The 16319-nt window shown below is 44.0% G+C and overlaps 1 protein-coding gene across 1 annotated transcript in view; it reads right to left on the bottom strand.

Moving 5' to 3' along the window:
• Positions 1-1329: 1329 nt before the first annotated feature.
• The window catches only part of LOC126535659 (uncharacterized), a 316705-nt gene continuing 301715 nt past the window's right edge, over positions 1330-16319 (bottom strand). The window contains exon 26 of the mRNA XM_050182461.3: positions 1330-2246. Within this exon, the coding sequence (XP_050038418.2) occupies positions 2075-2246 (172 nt within the window). The 3' untranslated portion in view covers positions 1330-2074. The remainder of the gene's footprint in view (positions 2247-16319) is intronic.

The following is a 16319-nucleotide window of genomic DNA, read 5'->3' as shown; positions in this document are numbered from 1 at the left end:
GCCACCACACATGACATTACTTCATTCATATTTAAAACAGCGCCAAAAAACACGGACAAGGGAGGACACACAGGACAGCGCTCGTCCTGTGTCCTCCCTTGTCCGTGTTTTTTGGCGCTGTTTTAAATATGAATGATCCGTACCAACTAGCTCGCACCCAAACCCTTCTGAGTAAACATTACTTCAGCCTTGCTGACTTTCCGCTTGACGTTCTTCGTTGCTCACCCTACAGGCCGCGTACTTGCTGGTAAGCTTCCTAGTTCTTTTCCTCCACTGTGAACAATGTTTTTTTTCTGTACTAATCTGTTTTTCTGCATTTCCATGGGTAAAAGTGCCCCTAGCAGTGCCGAGAAATTTCATCGCTCATCACGCCTCTCCTTCATACGGTGCAGATACACCGCCCGTCAGTGCCCCCTTCTATATGTGCGTGCCTCCCTCCGTTTCTTGCTTACATGGGATCTAGCGGCCGTAAAATACTTCGTGTGATCGCACTTTGGCGATGTGCTTAACGTTGGTGCCGAAAGATGTTTTCTGCAAACATATGAAGTGGTAAAAAAATATACCTAACTGTATTGAGTCATTTTTTTATGTTCTCGATCGCAAACGTTGGTGCCGGGAAATCGTAAGTAATGGGATCGCATCAATTTGATTCTACTGTGCATTGACCACTTGCTTACAAAAGGTGGGCAGTGTTCATTAGTTTTTTTTAAACCTGCATTATTATCGTAATTTACGAAAGAGAAGTTTGGAGCAAAATCTGGTTTGATATTTACAGAATCTTTGTTTGGCGTGCAAACAGGCATGATTAAGTTTTACCCGAAAACAAAGGACCCTGTTATAAGTGGCTATGCGTGGATCTCAAGGAATTTTCCCTGCAGCATGATACACCCTCATAAAGCATAAGTGTTTTAACAATAGGATTAGTGCGTGTGCTGGCAATAAATGATCCTTTTGCCTTACCTTGCGGGCAAACCTAGTAGGCCTCACTTCCTTGCAGTGCAGCAGCCGTAGTGGAAAACTATTCAGTAAGCTGCCTGGATGTTCATACAAAGCTGTAATGCAAATTAGGAAGGTAGCTTCCAGAGATGCTGCAGGAATGTGCTTATATACATAATAGCTGTGAAATTATACTTGCACTTGGCAATTGCATTTATGTTTTCTTATTCAGGAACAAAAGGCACCAGAACACTGTCTGAAGTAACTTTTTTGAAAACACTATTTGCACAGCGTACCCTGCAAGAAGATTGCTTGCAGTGAAGAAATGGCGTGTGAGGTAGCCACTGTGAGTGCCTCGCGCACGATTGGGGGCAAGAATTTTCATACAAAAAATGCTGTAAAATGTTACAAAAGTTTATTTAACACAAAGGAGCACCTGTACACATGGTATGTACACATTTAGAACATTTCTGGTCTAAAAAGTTATAAGCATAGATGAGAAACGTTCTAGTAGTTACAGACACATTCTTTGTTTTATTATGGCACAAATACACTAAGACATCCATACGATGTGCAGCGCACCGTGCTACGCTATGCAAGTGATGCTGTAAACTACTTCCGAGTAGAAATCTATGGTGCAGTAAAAAATGATGGACGTTAGGATTGCAGAATATTGAATGTGCTTCCAATGCCCTCGAGCATCTCTTAACCACGGCGGCGAGGTAATCAAAACAAAATTTGCAAAATTTTCTGATTGACACATAAAATGACTGCTGACACCATGCCGCCCTATGCTGTCACTCTCTAGTAAGCATGCTAAAAATAAAAAAAAATACTTAACCGAGTTTGAATACTAAGTAGTGTTTACTTTATTCAAAAAGAAAACAGAAGGGAGGGCTTAGTAAAATACACAGCGAATAAAATATCTTAAAAGAAACACAATAAAACCCATTGCAAATAGAGTCACATGGACTTAAAGTAGGATGAAAACTGGCACATGTAAAATGGTATTCACATTAATTGGAATAAAATGCTATGCACAACAGACTCTCAGTCTTTGTAATTGAGACTGAGACAAGCTCTTTTGTACGAAGTCAGTGTTAAAAATTTACTGTGAGTTAGGAAAGGGTTAAAGTAATTAAATGTTCTTGGCCCGCAGAGCTTCCACAACCACATCGTGCGCACGTGACCTGTTCCGCAACAGGCTCTGGATCTCCAGCGCAAAAGGTGTGAGGTCTGGCTGAATCGAGCAGCTGGGAACGTTGAGGAGGGTCGAGAAGAGGCGATTCCACAGGTCCTGTTGCCAGTACCTGCAACAACATGTTGCTCGCTGCATTACACACTACAAGTGTGCAAGACAATGGGGACTTCCAGTTGAAATAGATCCAAGTAAATTCAGGAGCAGCAATACGCATAGCCCTACAGTGCCCCCGCAACACAATTCATGGAGTATGTACGTACACAGATATATAAAATGATACACACCTACGAAAGAACTAGAGCTCAAATGCATGCCAGATTTTCCTGTCTCCAGCAATGTAACAAGCACAGTATGCTTTGAAGAGAAAAAGAGGCATACACCAACCGATAACTTGGGCTGGACAGTGACGACCTAGAAATCCAAGCAACCGATAGGTCGAAACATAAGATTTGCCAGAAAATGCAGACTTTATTCCACAAGTGGCCAAAAAGATTTAGCAGACTCAACCGTAGTTGATGACTACATATTCAATGTATTGACATCTACATATTCAGGTTTGCTTTTTTAGTTTACCCGATAATACGACAATTTTTGCGGACCTTTCGTGTAAGAAAAATTTGTCGGTGACTATTTCTTTGCATAACAGGTCAAATTTCAATTGCACAAAATTTCAATATAATGAAGCACACTGCCCATTTTACCAGCTTCGTTATATTGTGAAACATTAATATCGGTGAGTAACGGTTTAGGCTTAATGGTTACAGCAAGGTTCAAATGTACATAAAGTCTCTGCTTTCAGTTCTTCCACCACTCTGACATTTTTCCGAGTTCTGCTTATCTGTAAAAATAAACATTAAATGTTCTTTTTCAGCTGCTGGTACCCTTTATGATCATCTTTACTTGCTGTTTCGTGGCAGAGTTTCCAAGCTGTGATGAACCAAACTGCATAACGGTACGCCTTGCTTGCTTCTGCATGTGTGCAGAAGAATATGCAGATTTAACACATTATGTATTCGTAAATAAGTATATTCAAACCCAGTTATAATGACCCAAGTGCAGTGACCTCCAGGTGCAACTTAGTAATGCTTACGCAAAACATATTCCTTAAAAGAAACTACTTGTTACATAAAGGCGTACATGTAATACCATAAAAAATTTCTTGCAGTGGCTTTTTCTTTATGCACATGCTGCTCTGAGAACTTATGTTTTGAGATTAGAGTGCACAGTCCACTTAAAAAGCTAACAAAAGAACGAAAAAAATTCAAGAGGCACTTAGTTGTTTTTACGTGGACGAAGGCGAAAGCATTGCAACCACCGCACAATGCCTGTGCTCTTTCAGTTGTTGAGTAACTGGTTTAGGGTGTCTACCAAGCCGACATTTCCAAATTCCCCAAGTTTTCGAAGTTTTCTCCGAGTGCTGTTGCGAAATTCCCTGAGTGACAAAGAACTTTGTTTTGCATCATGACAGGCTGACACCATGTCACCCGATGCTGTTACTCTCTAATAAGCATGCTAAAAAATAAAAAAAAAACTTAATCTAGTTTGAATAGTAAGGAGAAGTACTTATTTTATTCAAAAGGAAACAGTGTCTACGAAGTTGACATTTCCCAATTCCTTGCATTTTCCCGGTTTTCCTTGAGTGCCTTTGCGAAATTTTCTGATTGACACATAAAATGACTGCTGACACCATGCCGCCCTATGCTGTCACTCTCTAGTAAGCATGCTAAAAATAAAAAAAATACTTAACCGAGTTTGAATAGTAAGAAGTAGTGTTTACTTTATTCAAAAAGAAAACAGAAGGGAGGGCTTAGTAAAATACACAGCGAATAAAATATCTTAAAAGAAACACAATAAAACCCATTGCAAATAGAGTCAAACATTTCCAACCATGAGCTATTTCTATCGAGTGATAGCAAGCTCATTGGTATGAGGCCCGAACTTTGTCACAAGTGATATCCTCTCTCAGCAGCTGGATAGTCAATCTGAACTGTCCTGACATACTCCCAGCCCGCGCACAATGCCTCAGTTTTGCGTTTCACCGCTTTAAAGAATTTAATTTGGTTTGGATGAGGGGCACCTGCATCTCGGCGTCAGTCAAAACTGTTTTTTGAGCTCAAGCTCCTTAAAAAGAAGCGACGGCACACTTCCTTCCTCGTTCATCCCTCAATGCATCGGTCCTGTCTCTTCTCGCCCTCCTTCCACCGCGCGTTCGCTCCACGGACCATAAGAAGCATCCTTTTGGACAATTGTAAAGCCAACGCCCGATTTTTCGGACACCCATGGGGCCGCGAAAACGTCCGAAAAATCGGGCAGTAAAAAAATGTATGCACGCCTTTTATTGCCTCAAGGGGCTCAAATCACCACAGGAACGCCTGAAAAAAGGTCTGGAGGACTGCTAGTACACTTACGAGGCATACCGGTGCTCGTAATGTGACAGGAGACCGCGCGTGCATACTGTGTCCAGTGACAATTGTCCCTTCCCACGCTTAAGCTTCACCGCAGCACTTTTCGTATGCTGCACCACGTGACATTGCTGTATTGAAGCGAAGCTGAGCTTCAGGAAACGGCCTTATGCAATGGGTTGTGCTTTCCAAGCTTCGAAGCCAATCGCGAGGATTACAATGCTGACAACGGCGAATTCTTTCAATGAAAACTATACCACCGAACGACAAGAAGCTTAATAGCGAATGTCAAAGCAGCTAGGCCTAGCGTTGCCGCAGTGGTGGCTACGTGCCAGCGGATCTGCGTGCGAGAGCAACAGTTCGAGGTGGCGAGATAATCAAAATGGTGGCGGTGGTGGCTTTGATTGTCATTTCGGACCTGCGGTCACGGCGAATAGTTTGGAAAATGGGACGGCGAAGAGCTTTTGCGTCCGAAATTTCAGACGTTGCTATGCATTGACTTTAGGGGCACATGGTCGTGCCGCGAAGTCGTCCAAATTATAGGGCATGTCCCAAAACCCGCCGTCCGGAAAATCTGTCGTTGACCGTACACTGGCAACTCCTCCAGCCGACGACACGTCGCCAAAGACAATTTGTTACGATCCTTCTGTGTTACTCGAAGCCAGCATTAGCATGACTTTCGCTCCCTTTCAATAAAATTATAGCTAATTTTTCCTGATAGCACAAATTCCCCGAGTTTTCACTGAGTATTTTAGACTATTCAGAATCCCTGAGAATTACAGATTTTCCCGGTTGGTAGACACCCTAAAGAAATCAAAATGGAGGGATTAGTAAAATGCAAAGCGAATATATTTGAAAGGAATGGTAAAACTAATTGCAAATCGTGTCAAACATTCGCAAATACGAATAAATAGGAGATGCGTACAGAAAAATGTTTTCGAATACCCACTTCAGTCGCGAAATATGATCAACTGTCGATACATATCGTGTGAAACATAGGTGGTGCTTGAGACTCCACTGAAAGCAAATCAAGGTGATCGAGTGGCTCTTTGAGCATTCTACAATGAGTCACTAGATTAGACTAACTACATAGTTGACTATTGTAAAGTCAGACTTACTACGTTTCTTCATAAAACGGATTAAATCCCTAGCTCGAATTACATGCACAAGTTATTCATTTACCTTAAGCATTTCAAGAAAGAAAAGAAATAGTTCAAGGTTGCTACAGACATGCCACACGTCAAGTGTCACGTAAAACACGGTAGTGCCATCACCAAAGTGAAACTATGTAACACACATATCACTCAGAATCAAAATGGAAGTAATTTAGGCTAACAGAATGTTCAATTTGCCCCAAGCTTAATGTTTGTGCTCTAATCCTTGCTACCACCGCACAGAAATGGCAAAAATAGGTTGCGTCCATAAATGTGGACGCCGTGACTGAAGGGGATACAAGCTATTTCTATCAAGTGATAGCAAGCTCGTTGGTATGAGGCCCAAACTTTGTCACAAGTGAGATTATCTCTCAGCAGCTGGTTTGTCAACCTCAACTGTCCTGACATACTCTCAGCCCCCGCACAATGCCTCGGTGTTGCGTTTCACTGTTTTAAAGAGTTCATTTAGGTTTGGATGACGGACACCTGCATCTCGGCATCAGCCAACACTGTTTTTTGAGCTCAAGCTCCTTGAAAGAAGCGGCCGCACATTTCCTTTCCTCTTCATTCCTCATTGCGATAATCCTTTCTGTTCTCGTCCTCCTTCCACCGCGTGTTCGCCGCACAGACCATTTGAGGCATCCTCTTCGTCAGTTGGACCCTCAATATCCCATTTTCCGGACTCCCTAGGGGCCGCGAAAACGTCCAAAATATCGGGCAATTCGATAAAATGAATGCGTATATTTTACTGCCGTTAGGGGCTCAAATCGCCACAGACACACCCAAAAGGGCCTACCAGTACACCTATTAGGAATATCAGTGCTCGCACTGCGACAGTAGATGGAGGATGGGCGCGTGTATAATTAAGGAATAGATACTGTGTCCCGTGACAAGTGCCCCTTCCTAAGCTTGTTATACTTCACCGCAATACTTTCGTACATACTTCACCGCGTAACAATCATGTATTGAGGCAAAGCTGACTTTCGGGAACTGGCATTAGGAAAGCGCCGTACTTTCCGAGCTTCGAAGCCAATCTCGAGGATGACAAAGACGGAGACAGTGCCGTTGCTTACAGCGGCGAATTCTTTCAAGAAAAAACACAGCGCCGAACAGCAAGACGCTTAATAGCGAACGTTGAAGCAGCTAGTCCTAGCATTAACCACGGCGGCGAGGTAATCAAAACAGCGGCAGTGGTGGCTTTGATTAATGCCGTTTCGGACCTGAAGTCACGGCAAGAATTCCAGAAAATCCGACGGCGAAAGGCTCTTGTGTCCAAAATTTCAGATGTTCTTATACATTGACTCTATGGGGTACGTGGTGGTGCCGCGAAGCCGTTCGAATTATCGGGCTGTCCCGAAAGTCGGTCATTGACTGTACACTGACAACTCCTAAAGCCGACGACACGGCGTCAAAAGACGATTCGTTACGATCCCTTTCTGTTAGGCGAGCCAGCATTACTGCGACTTTCATTCCCTTTCAATAAAATTACAGCTAATTTTCCCTGATAGAAGCATAAATTCCCGAGTTTTCGCTGAGTATTTCCCGATTAATCAAAATCCCTGAGAATTCCCGGTTTTCCCAGTTGGTAAACACCCCCAGCTGGTTCTTGGTTCAACTCCTATCAAAGGTCGAGGGTTCGAGTGCCTTAACTATACTTTAACTGTGCCTTAATAACATCAATGGTCGTGAGTTGGAGGACCTGTGCCACAATGAACTCTACCTTAATTAACACCAAATGTATTGGAATCGAGTGCCTTAACTATATCTTAATTTTACCTTAATTAACCTCACATTAATTAATTACAAAAGTCGTGGGTTTGACTCCCACCAAAAGTTGAGAGTTCATAGCCTTTTTGGACCATCGTGTCGTCACGGCAACGCCGGATTTTCTGCCTCATGAGCCATATGATGCCTTCACATTAAAATTAGATTGCTATAATCAATAATCGCTATACCTGGACTGCCATTAAAAAATCTGCCGAACATACCTTCATAGCTCTGAACCTAAATTTCCCACATGCAATAACAAATAAACATGGTAGAAAGTAGGCTATGAAAAACGAATTGTTCATTTTACCTGTAAACAGTGTGTCGAGCATTAGGCACGCTGAAATATTAAGAAATGTGCGCTTGCTTTGGCGACAATTTCAGGTTTACAACTGTGGTGTGCATCGTGTCCAGCTGCTGCGCAAACACTGGCAGCAATCCTCTAGCGTGCACGAAATCAATGAACGCCTTGATTGAAGACAGTGCTCTTTGCGTGAACATCCGGGTTGGGTTCAAAGACAGGCAACTGTCAATCTCGTCACTGCCACTGCCGTTGTCTGCATTGCTCAACGCCAACCTCAATGATCGCCTCATCGGAGATCTCTTCGCAGAACGAGGCAGCAATACCATATTTACTCAAATCTAACGCGCACTTTGTTTCTGATAAAATGGGTCCAAAAATTGCGTGCACGTTAGAATCGAGAGCGACCCTAAATCTTTGTGGCTATATCAGCATCGGCATTTAAAAATGGCCGCCTCGTACGTGCTTCAAGCCTAGCTGCCGTACCTTCCTCCATGTGCTATAGTACATGTGCTTAGGTTAGTCCACCGTCCGTCTTCCCGTTTTCTGTGTTTGCTCTACCAGCATGGAAGTGCCAACTGCGAAGACATGCGGAGCGTTCATCACGATGCCACAATTAAAAGGAAAATTATCACGCGTGCGGACACGGACGGAAATCGGGCTGCATCACGGGCATTCCGAGTTCCCAAAACTTGATTGGCACAAACAGGAGAGGAGTTATACTCTACAGCGACTGCTGCATACAGCACGGCCACGCGGCCCTTATCTTGAAAGTGATATGCGATGGAGACAGAGTCTACACATCTAGAGGCACCGCGCTGTGTTCTAGTCGCTTAGTTCGTGTTGAAGCGAGAGGCCGCACAAAGGTCAATTCCCTTGCTCCTGCTACCACATTTGCTCGCTCCAGCATTTTGATAAAGAGTTTCCACAATCACTGAGCAAGACGTGTTCATGTTTGCTTGTGCGCATGTGACACCATGCTTGTTAGTTTGGCTAGTAAACGAATGTTGAAAAGTTTATATGGCCAATAAAACTACCATCCTTACTTTCAGTATAGCGGTCTACTAATTTGCTATCGCCATCGATGCTTCGCCTTTCGGGCAAAACGGAGACTTATTTTCTAAAACTGGGCTGTCCGCTGCTCAAGGCTGCTTTTGCGGTGCATTTCTGGGATCGTACAAAGGGCGGGCACCACTGCTTTTTGCTTTTCAAACATTTTCAATCCATCCATCTAGCCTCTGAAGTCATCATGCCTTCATGCTTCTTTCTTCAACTGGACATATATTGTCACGTAGTAGTGACGGCAAAGAAAGCAGCAAAACTGGGAATGATGAAACTAGCGTTTTATCTAGCGAACTTGAGCCCTCAAAGAACAGCGACAGCTGCGAACACAGTCCGTGATCGGCGAAAATCTGATCAGTGGGTCAAGCACGTCAGCTTTTATACATGAGCCATCGAACATTCCACAGCAATTGCTGGTGCCCGCGTGTCTTCCAGAAAGTTCTACACCATTCGCGTCGCACATGCATGAAATCATATTACACAAGGTTCAGCGACAACAGACAATGGGTAGAGCCATCGATAACATTCCGGAAGCTTCCAATACATGCAGGCACGTCCTGCGCTGAGCAATAACATTTGTTATACAGTGAAAAGCGCTCACCCATATAAGATAAACAAGTTCCAGTGTCAATATCAGAATAGGCTTAGGGTAGCAGGACACGCATGCATACATAGCAGGAATGACATGTCATGACAAATAGTTTGAATGACATGATGCTGTCATAGTCATTTCTTCAGTATATCAATCAGCATATGATGACGTATGCATGACCTACATGGATGACATGACATGAATCACATAAGGCACTGTAAATAAATCTTTTCCAACTGTTTCTATTCCATTTCTGCAACTGACATCCATGACTGGTGAAAATTCTTTAGGGCCTTCCCCACTTTGCCTGTGTCATGTGGCACCACAAAAACTGCGATACCTCCCCATCTGATATGACATGTATAGACCAATTATGCATGATAATGGCAAACACAAACAAAATTCTTTACGACTACACATTTTTCACAAGGACCCCTACGCTGCTGGTCAAAATTTTTTGAAAGGCTGCTCCTACTTCGCCTGTGTCGCGTGACATCAGAAAAACAAGAAAACTCGCCACATTAAAGTGACGTATACATACTAAAGATGCACTATTACACCAGACAAAACAAATTTTTTAGGGGGGAATAGCCAGAGACTGCCCTGTCCCAAAAGAAACGAGAGATGGCTGCCCACTGACCACTTTGGCACTGGCTACTTGGAGCTGCTGGGTGAATGTATTTCTCTGGGCATAATAAACATTTCTGGGTGGCAGTATAGCGTTGTAGAGCCCATCTGGCTCATGCACGCCCTCCCTATGCCAACTTTTCTTTGCTGAGGATCCACTTGTGTGATATTTTTATCCTTCCATTGCATGCTGTAATTTTAGACTAGCCAAAACAAGCTAAGATGGGGGAAGTAGTCCAATCGCAGATGCCGGCACTTGCCTCCTTATCTAGTTATCTACTTTCACTGTGCTGGCTCACACCCACTGAAACATTCTCCCCTCGTGTGCGCGTCTTGCCTCTTGTCAGTCAATTCGATAAGAAAAACTTGTCATGGTAGGCAAGATGCATTTTCAAAGCTAACTGAAGTGACTTATAAACGTGGAGAGCGTTTGATTGGGCTGTTCAAACTATGCTGCGAATCACTGCCCAATGCTTACGTCAGTAGTTGCATAAATTTGACGTCAGCAGATTAGAATAAAGTCAGAAACAAATAGTCTATGTAATACAGCCCATGGATTAACATGAATGACAAGGCATACAAGTGTGTATCATGTGATGACATCAATAACATCACATGCCTGCCATGACATGTAAGTCATCACAAATGGTATGAATGACATGACGTCATGGCCACTTTAGAACAATATATATGTATATCTGAATATGAATGACATAAATACTATGTACCGCATGACATGACAATGACAGACATGCGTGAACATGTCAATTCACATCAGGTCGTGCACACGCCTCGCCACACATATTCTGATATGTATCCAGTTAAAGAAATGACCACGATACCATGCCCTCATGTCATTTATGTCATGCCATGCGTGTCAAATGATATGACTAAATGGACTGAATGATATCAGATGCGTTTCTTCAGCAAGATATATTCTGGATATGCTTGTCACGAAATGCATGTGACGTAATTACATGTCATGCCATGTATGTCACAAAATATTTGGCACGACTGCCATGGTCAGTATTTCGAGCCATGACGTGCATGACAAGAAAGATAAATTCATGACATGCATGCTTGGCATGGCATTATCATGACAAGAACTATGCTGACTCTGTGAACCAAGTTGTGCCGATGACTATACTGAAACCTCATTAGTACGAACACCACATTTACGAGCTTTTCAGATTAATAAACTTTTTGGAAATCCCCTGCTGACTTCTTATAGTTTCAATGTAAAAATATTGCTATGGTAATATTCCTCCAGAGCAGCGTCAATGAAGCAGATGCTTTTGATCTGGCACGTGCATTTGACCATATGGTTCAATGTTTGCTCTCCTTGTAAATACTATATTGTAAATACCGCATTTATTCTAATCTAAGCCGACAGCTTTTTTTTTTCAAATAATCATATACCAAACTCTAGGGTCACTTAGATTCGGGATATAAAAAAAAAAAACAAATTTTTAATCGAAATTGATAAATATGGTGCATAGCTCGTGCCATCTAGAAAAGTCAGTATCGCAGCCGCTACTAGCTGCACCAGTGGCTAACTGAAGCACACGAGCGACGTCGCCATTTTGACCTGTGTCGTATTGGAGCTGGTTCTCTATTCTATGGTAGTATTGGCATATGGCGTGGCGCTATTGTAACAGAACTAAACAGGCGATGCCACTATAGTGTCGCTTTCAAACAAAAAGTTGTGCTAGCCACCGAGGTATCGTCAAACGTTCAAGCCAGGCGGTGACTTCAGCGTTGATGACAAAAACGGTCGTCGTTGGAGGGGGCAATGGGAGATGCTTTTTGCACGCGCTGCAACGAGGATGGCACTTACTGTTTGAAGATAGTGTACTGAAGATGACAGCGATAAAAGACAGACGAGGCTAGTAGTGATGATGACTTAGATTATTCAATAAATGCCGTTTTCGCATTTTTGTTCAGCCTACATTCGAGGTAAGGTATTTTCATTTTTTTTTTCTTCTGGCTTCAGACATTTGGGGTCTGCTTAGAATCCGGGCCAGCCTAGATTTGAGTAAATATGGACTGTTTCGCTGTTGTGTCTGCCTCCATGTTGATGTGTGGTATTTAACGATGCAAGGGCCAGCTATGGCCAAAGAGCACCATGACATATGGTAATAGTCTGTTTTCTATATGAAATAATCAAATGAGTTGAAAATGAAAGCTGTAATGTGGCTGCAAAGAAGCCTAAAAACGGGTCACTGTGAAATGCACAAAATATATAAGCATCAAAGTAATGTCAATGAGTGATGAGCTATGAGCATAAAAGTTTTGCTACCAGAAAGTGACGTAATAAAATGCAGACAAGCACTACTGCCTCCACAGGGCTCTTGCAGTAAAGCAAGAGCTGAGAGGCACGTGCTGTAAAAACTTGTGCCAGTGCAGCTACAGCCTCAAAGGCAAGGCTGTGCTACACACGACCCGGCCAAATGGTTTCTCACGCGTTAACCTCACCTAAAAAGGTAAAAACTGTTTCCAGGTTAGAAAGTGGTTCATTACTAAGAAAGAAAGTGCTGGGTGAAGCGGAATGTGCTGATGATACGCAGAATGAAAGCTCAGTTTCTATTTCCCTGCACTGGACACTACACCTTCGACACTTCCAGTCAGTAGGTAAGAGTGGGTGCCGAAGGTATTCTTAATCGACAAAGGAGCACTTCCTTGTGTTTTCTCAAATATCCAGTGCCCTAATTTGGGTTTGTTCAAGGGCAGTTTATTGGATACCTGGGAATCCCACTGTTTCCGCAAGTGTGCCAGTCCTTCAGCTGGTGACGCAAGTATGGTTTGAGGCCAGTGGCTGGAATGGGTATGTTTGTGTTAGTGTCACTAAAAGCTACTGAGCTAGCATTCTTGTCAGCAGCTTCATTGCCCTTTATGCCACTGTGGCCATGCACCCAGCAAAGGATGATGACTTATTTATTCATATAAGCAGAGCATAGCAATGCCTATGGTTAGTTAAATACAGTGTTTTCAGGTTTTCATAAACCCACTACGGCTTGGACTACGCTCAACGAGTCCGTGAACACAACAGCCCTAGTGAGATTTGTTTGCTTCATGTGTTTAACTGCAGAAAGGATCACATATGCTTCAGCCGTAAAAATACTTGTATATGGATTTAATGTACCAATTAATTATTAAAAACAATAGTCCTAGAGCTGCATAAGCAACACCAGCCGGAAACTTTAAAGCATCTGTATAAAATATAGCACAGGAATACTTCTCAAGTTCAAGAAAATGCGAATGTATGTGTGCCTCAGGTGCTCATTTTGATATTTCGACAAATAGACGTCACACTGGGTGGTCTGCCACTCCCAAGGCGGTGGAAGCCGAGTAGAAGCCATTAGGACATTCTCTAAAAGAGGGACGCCCGTTTTTTTCTGACAGTTCTTCCAACCGAAAGGACAGAGGAGGCTTAGTGGCGAGGCGGTTAGGGAACAGCCTGGCCGTGGACAAGTTGCGAATAATTGAATGGCATGGATGATCTACAGCCGATTTTACCTTCAGGGCATACGAAAAGCTTAAATATGTCTTACAGAAGTATAGAGACCATTCGTTACATTTGCCGTACAGGCTTTGCACAGGACTTGTCCTGAAAGCACCTGTAGCAAGGCGGATGCCTAAGTAGTGGATAGGATCTAGCATTTTCAGACACTAGGCCTAGTAGTGTTATAGACTATTGCTCCATAGTCAAGGCGTGACCACAGACTTTTGTGCAAGCTTATAAGGCATCTCCTGTCACTTCCCTAGGTAGTGTGTGACAAGAGCTCCAGTAGGCTCATAGTCTTGAGGCATTTCGCTTTAAGATACTTTAGGTGCGGGACAAAAGTTAACTTGCAGTCTAAGATGATGCCTAACCATTTATGTTCACAGCTTACAGATACAGTCGCCAACCGATAATTCGGACATGCTCGGTAATTCGGATCAGCTTAGCGGCACCACCAATGGCCCAATAGACTTAACGTGTAAAGACAACCAATATTTTGTACAGCCGCTAGCTCTGCATTCATTTAACCACTCCATCCGTGGCTGTAGCATAGATCAACTCGGCCACCATTATCTTCTCTGGCAACATCGACGAGACACCAAGTATGGCTTCACAGATAACACGCTAATCTCTGAGACTTTGCCTTGGGTGCCACTTTATGACTCTGAGATTTAGCTGCAAATGCCTATCTTGGAGGCTTTGCCTGAATTGTGAGGTCGCATCAACATTGCGATCATCACATCCTTTTCCAGCACTCCCACGCATGGCCCGCTATCGCCGTTCTATTTTTTGAGTATGCATTGTGGACAGCATTCTGCCATGCTGTGCCTGCTTGTTTAGTTTGCTTTCCAGACAGCGCTGTGCTGGCTCCAAGAATTCTTTCTCATGAAGTTCTGATAGGCCACATCAAATGGCACCAACGGCGCCCTTACAGTTCGAATGAGCCCGACTCCGCAACTGAAAAGGCTGAACTGCCGCCTACCACAACGACCTCAAATGCAGACATCTTTGATGACCTACTAGGCTGCGGTGAGCCGATTCCTGCCATTGTTAGATTTTTGAAGACTTTGCAGACATTGACAGCGCGGTTTCGTCGTGTGCCGAACTGAATGATGACAAAACAACTGAGCAAGTTCTCCCACCGTCAAACAGAGACTGACTCGGATGATGATGTGTTGTGTGCTCCAGAGCCTTCCACAGATGGATCTGACTTGAGCCTTTGCAGTCCTTGCATCGGCGTACAGCAAAGTTCAAAACTGGCGGAAATACAGGCGAACTTGTTTGTACCTAAGTGGAAGTGCATGCAGCAATGCATCGATCATTTGTTCCTTGCACAGGGGTCTTAAAACATAAATACAGTGATTTTTTTTTTAACACATTGAATTTTTTCACACATATGATCATTCGGACTTACCGTATTTATTCCTATCTAGGCCAATAGTTTTCTTTAAATAATCACATTCCAAACTCTAGGGTCGGCTTCGATTCGAGGATTTTAAAAAATGCACCAGTTTTTCATTGAAACTGCTAAATATGGTGCATAGCTAGTGCCACCTGGAAAAGTCAGTATCGCGGCCGCCACTAGCCTTGCCAGTAGCCATCTTTACACAAGCGAGGTCGCCATTTTGACCTGCGTCGTGTCGGCCATGCCGTATCGATGTGCGGCGTGGTGTTATCGTGATGGCACCAAGCAGGAGATGCCACTACAGTGCCGCTTTCAAGCAAAAAGTTGTGATAGCCGCAGAGGCATCGTCGAACCTTCAAGCCGGGCGGGACTTCGGTGTCGACGAGAAAAACGTCCGTCGTTGGAGGGGACAACGACGGCAGCTTTTTGCGTGCACCGTAACGAGGATGGCATTCAGCGGACCAAAGAAAGGCAGTCACCACTAAGTGGAGACAGTTTTGGCCGACTTTGTTCGGACGTAGAGAGCAGCTGCCCTTCCAGTGACAACAGAAGTGCTCCAAGCGAAAGCTAGGGAACTTTCGAGGGAGCGAGGCCTAACGTCAAAGGGTTTCAAAGCCAGCCGGGGCTCGCTTCACAAATTCATGAAGCGCTTTGGCTTCAGCCTCAGACATCGCACTTCAATCACCCAGAAGCTGCCAAGCGATTTCAAAGAAAAGCTGATAGCTTTTCAGCGCTACGTGCTGCAAAAGAGAGAAGGAGCAGGCTACAACATCGGGCAAATCGGCAACGCCGACCAGACGGCTGTGTATTTTGATGTGCCAGTGGCGTACACCGTGAACGAAAAGGGTGCCAAGGAGGTGAAGGTGCGCTCTGCGGCCTACAAGAAGCAGCGCGCAGCTGTGATGCTGTAGTGCACAGCTGATGGACATAAACTCCCTCCTTATATGATATTTAAAAGGAAGAGACTGCCTGCTTGAGAAACTTTTCCAAGAAATGTCATTGTGCGGGCAAATGAGGACGGGTGGATGACAGGTGTGATGGTGGAAGAGTGGGTTAAGATTGTGTGGCGACGGCGTCCAGGAGCCCTTTTGACAAAGAACTCGTTCCTTGCTGTCGACTCTTACCATGGGCACTTGACCGACAACGTGAAGGCTGTGCTCGCCCAAGCGAACACGGACCTCACTGTCATACCGGGCGGTACGACGGGCCAGTTGCAGCCACTTGATGCATCGACAAAGCTTTCAAGGATCGTCTGCGGAAATATTACACGGACTGGTTGACTGATGAAGACCACATGCTAATGGCAATGGGCCGCATCAAACGTGCATCGCTATCGCAGCTGGCGGGCTGGGTAGCTGCAGCGTGGGACG

Source organism: Dermacentor andersoni, chromosome 7, assembly GCF_023375885.2.
Source record: "Dermacentor andersoni chromosome 7, qqDerAnde1_hic_scaffold, whole genome shotgun sequence".
In the NCBI taxonomy this organism is placed as follows: Eukaryota; Metazoa; Arthropoda; class Arachnida; order Ixodida; family Ixodidae; genus Dermacentor; species Dermacentor andersoni.
The sequence above is the reverse complement of the archived record's forward strand: the minus strand, read 5'-3'. Positions and strand labels throughout refer to the sequence as shown.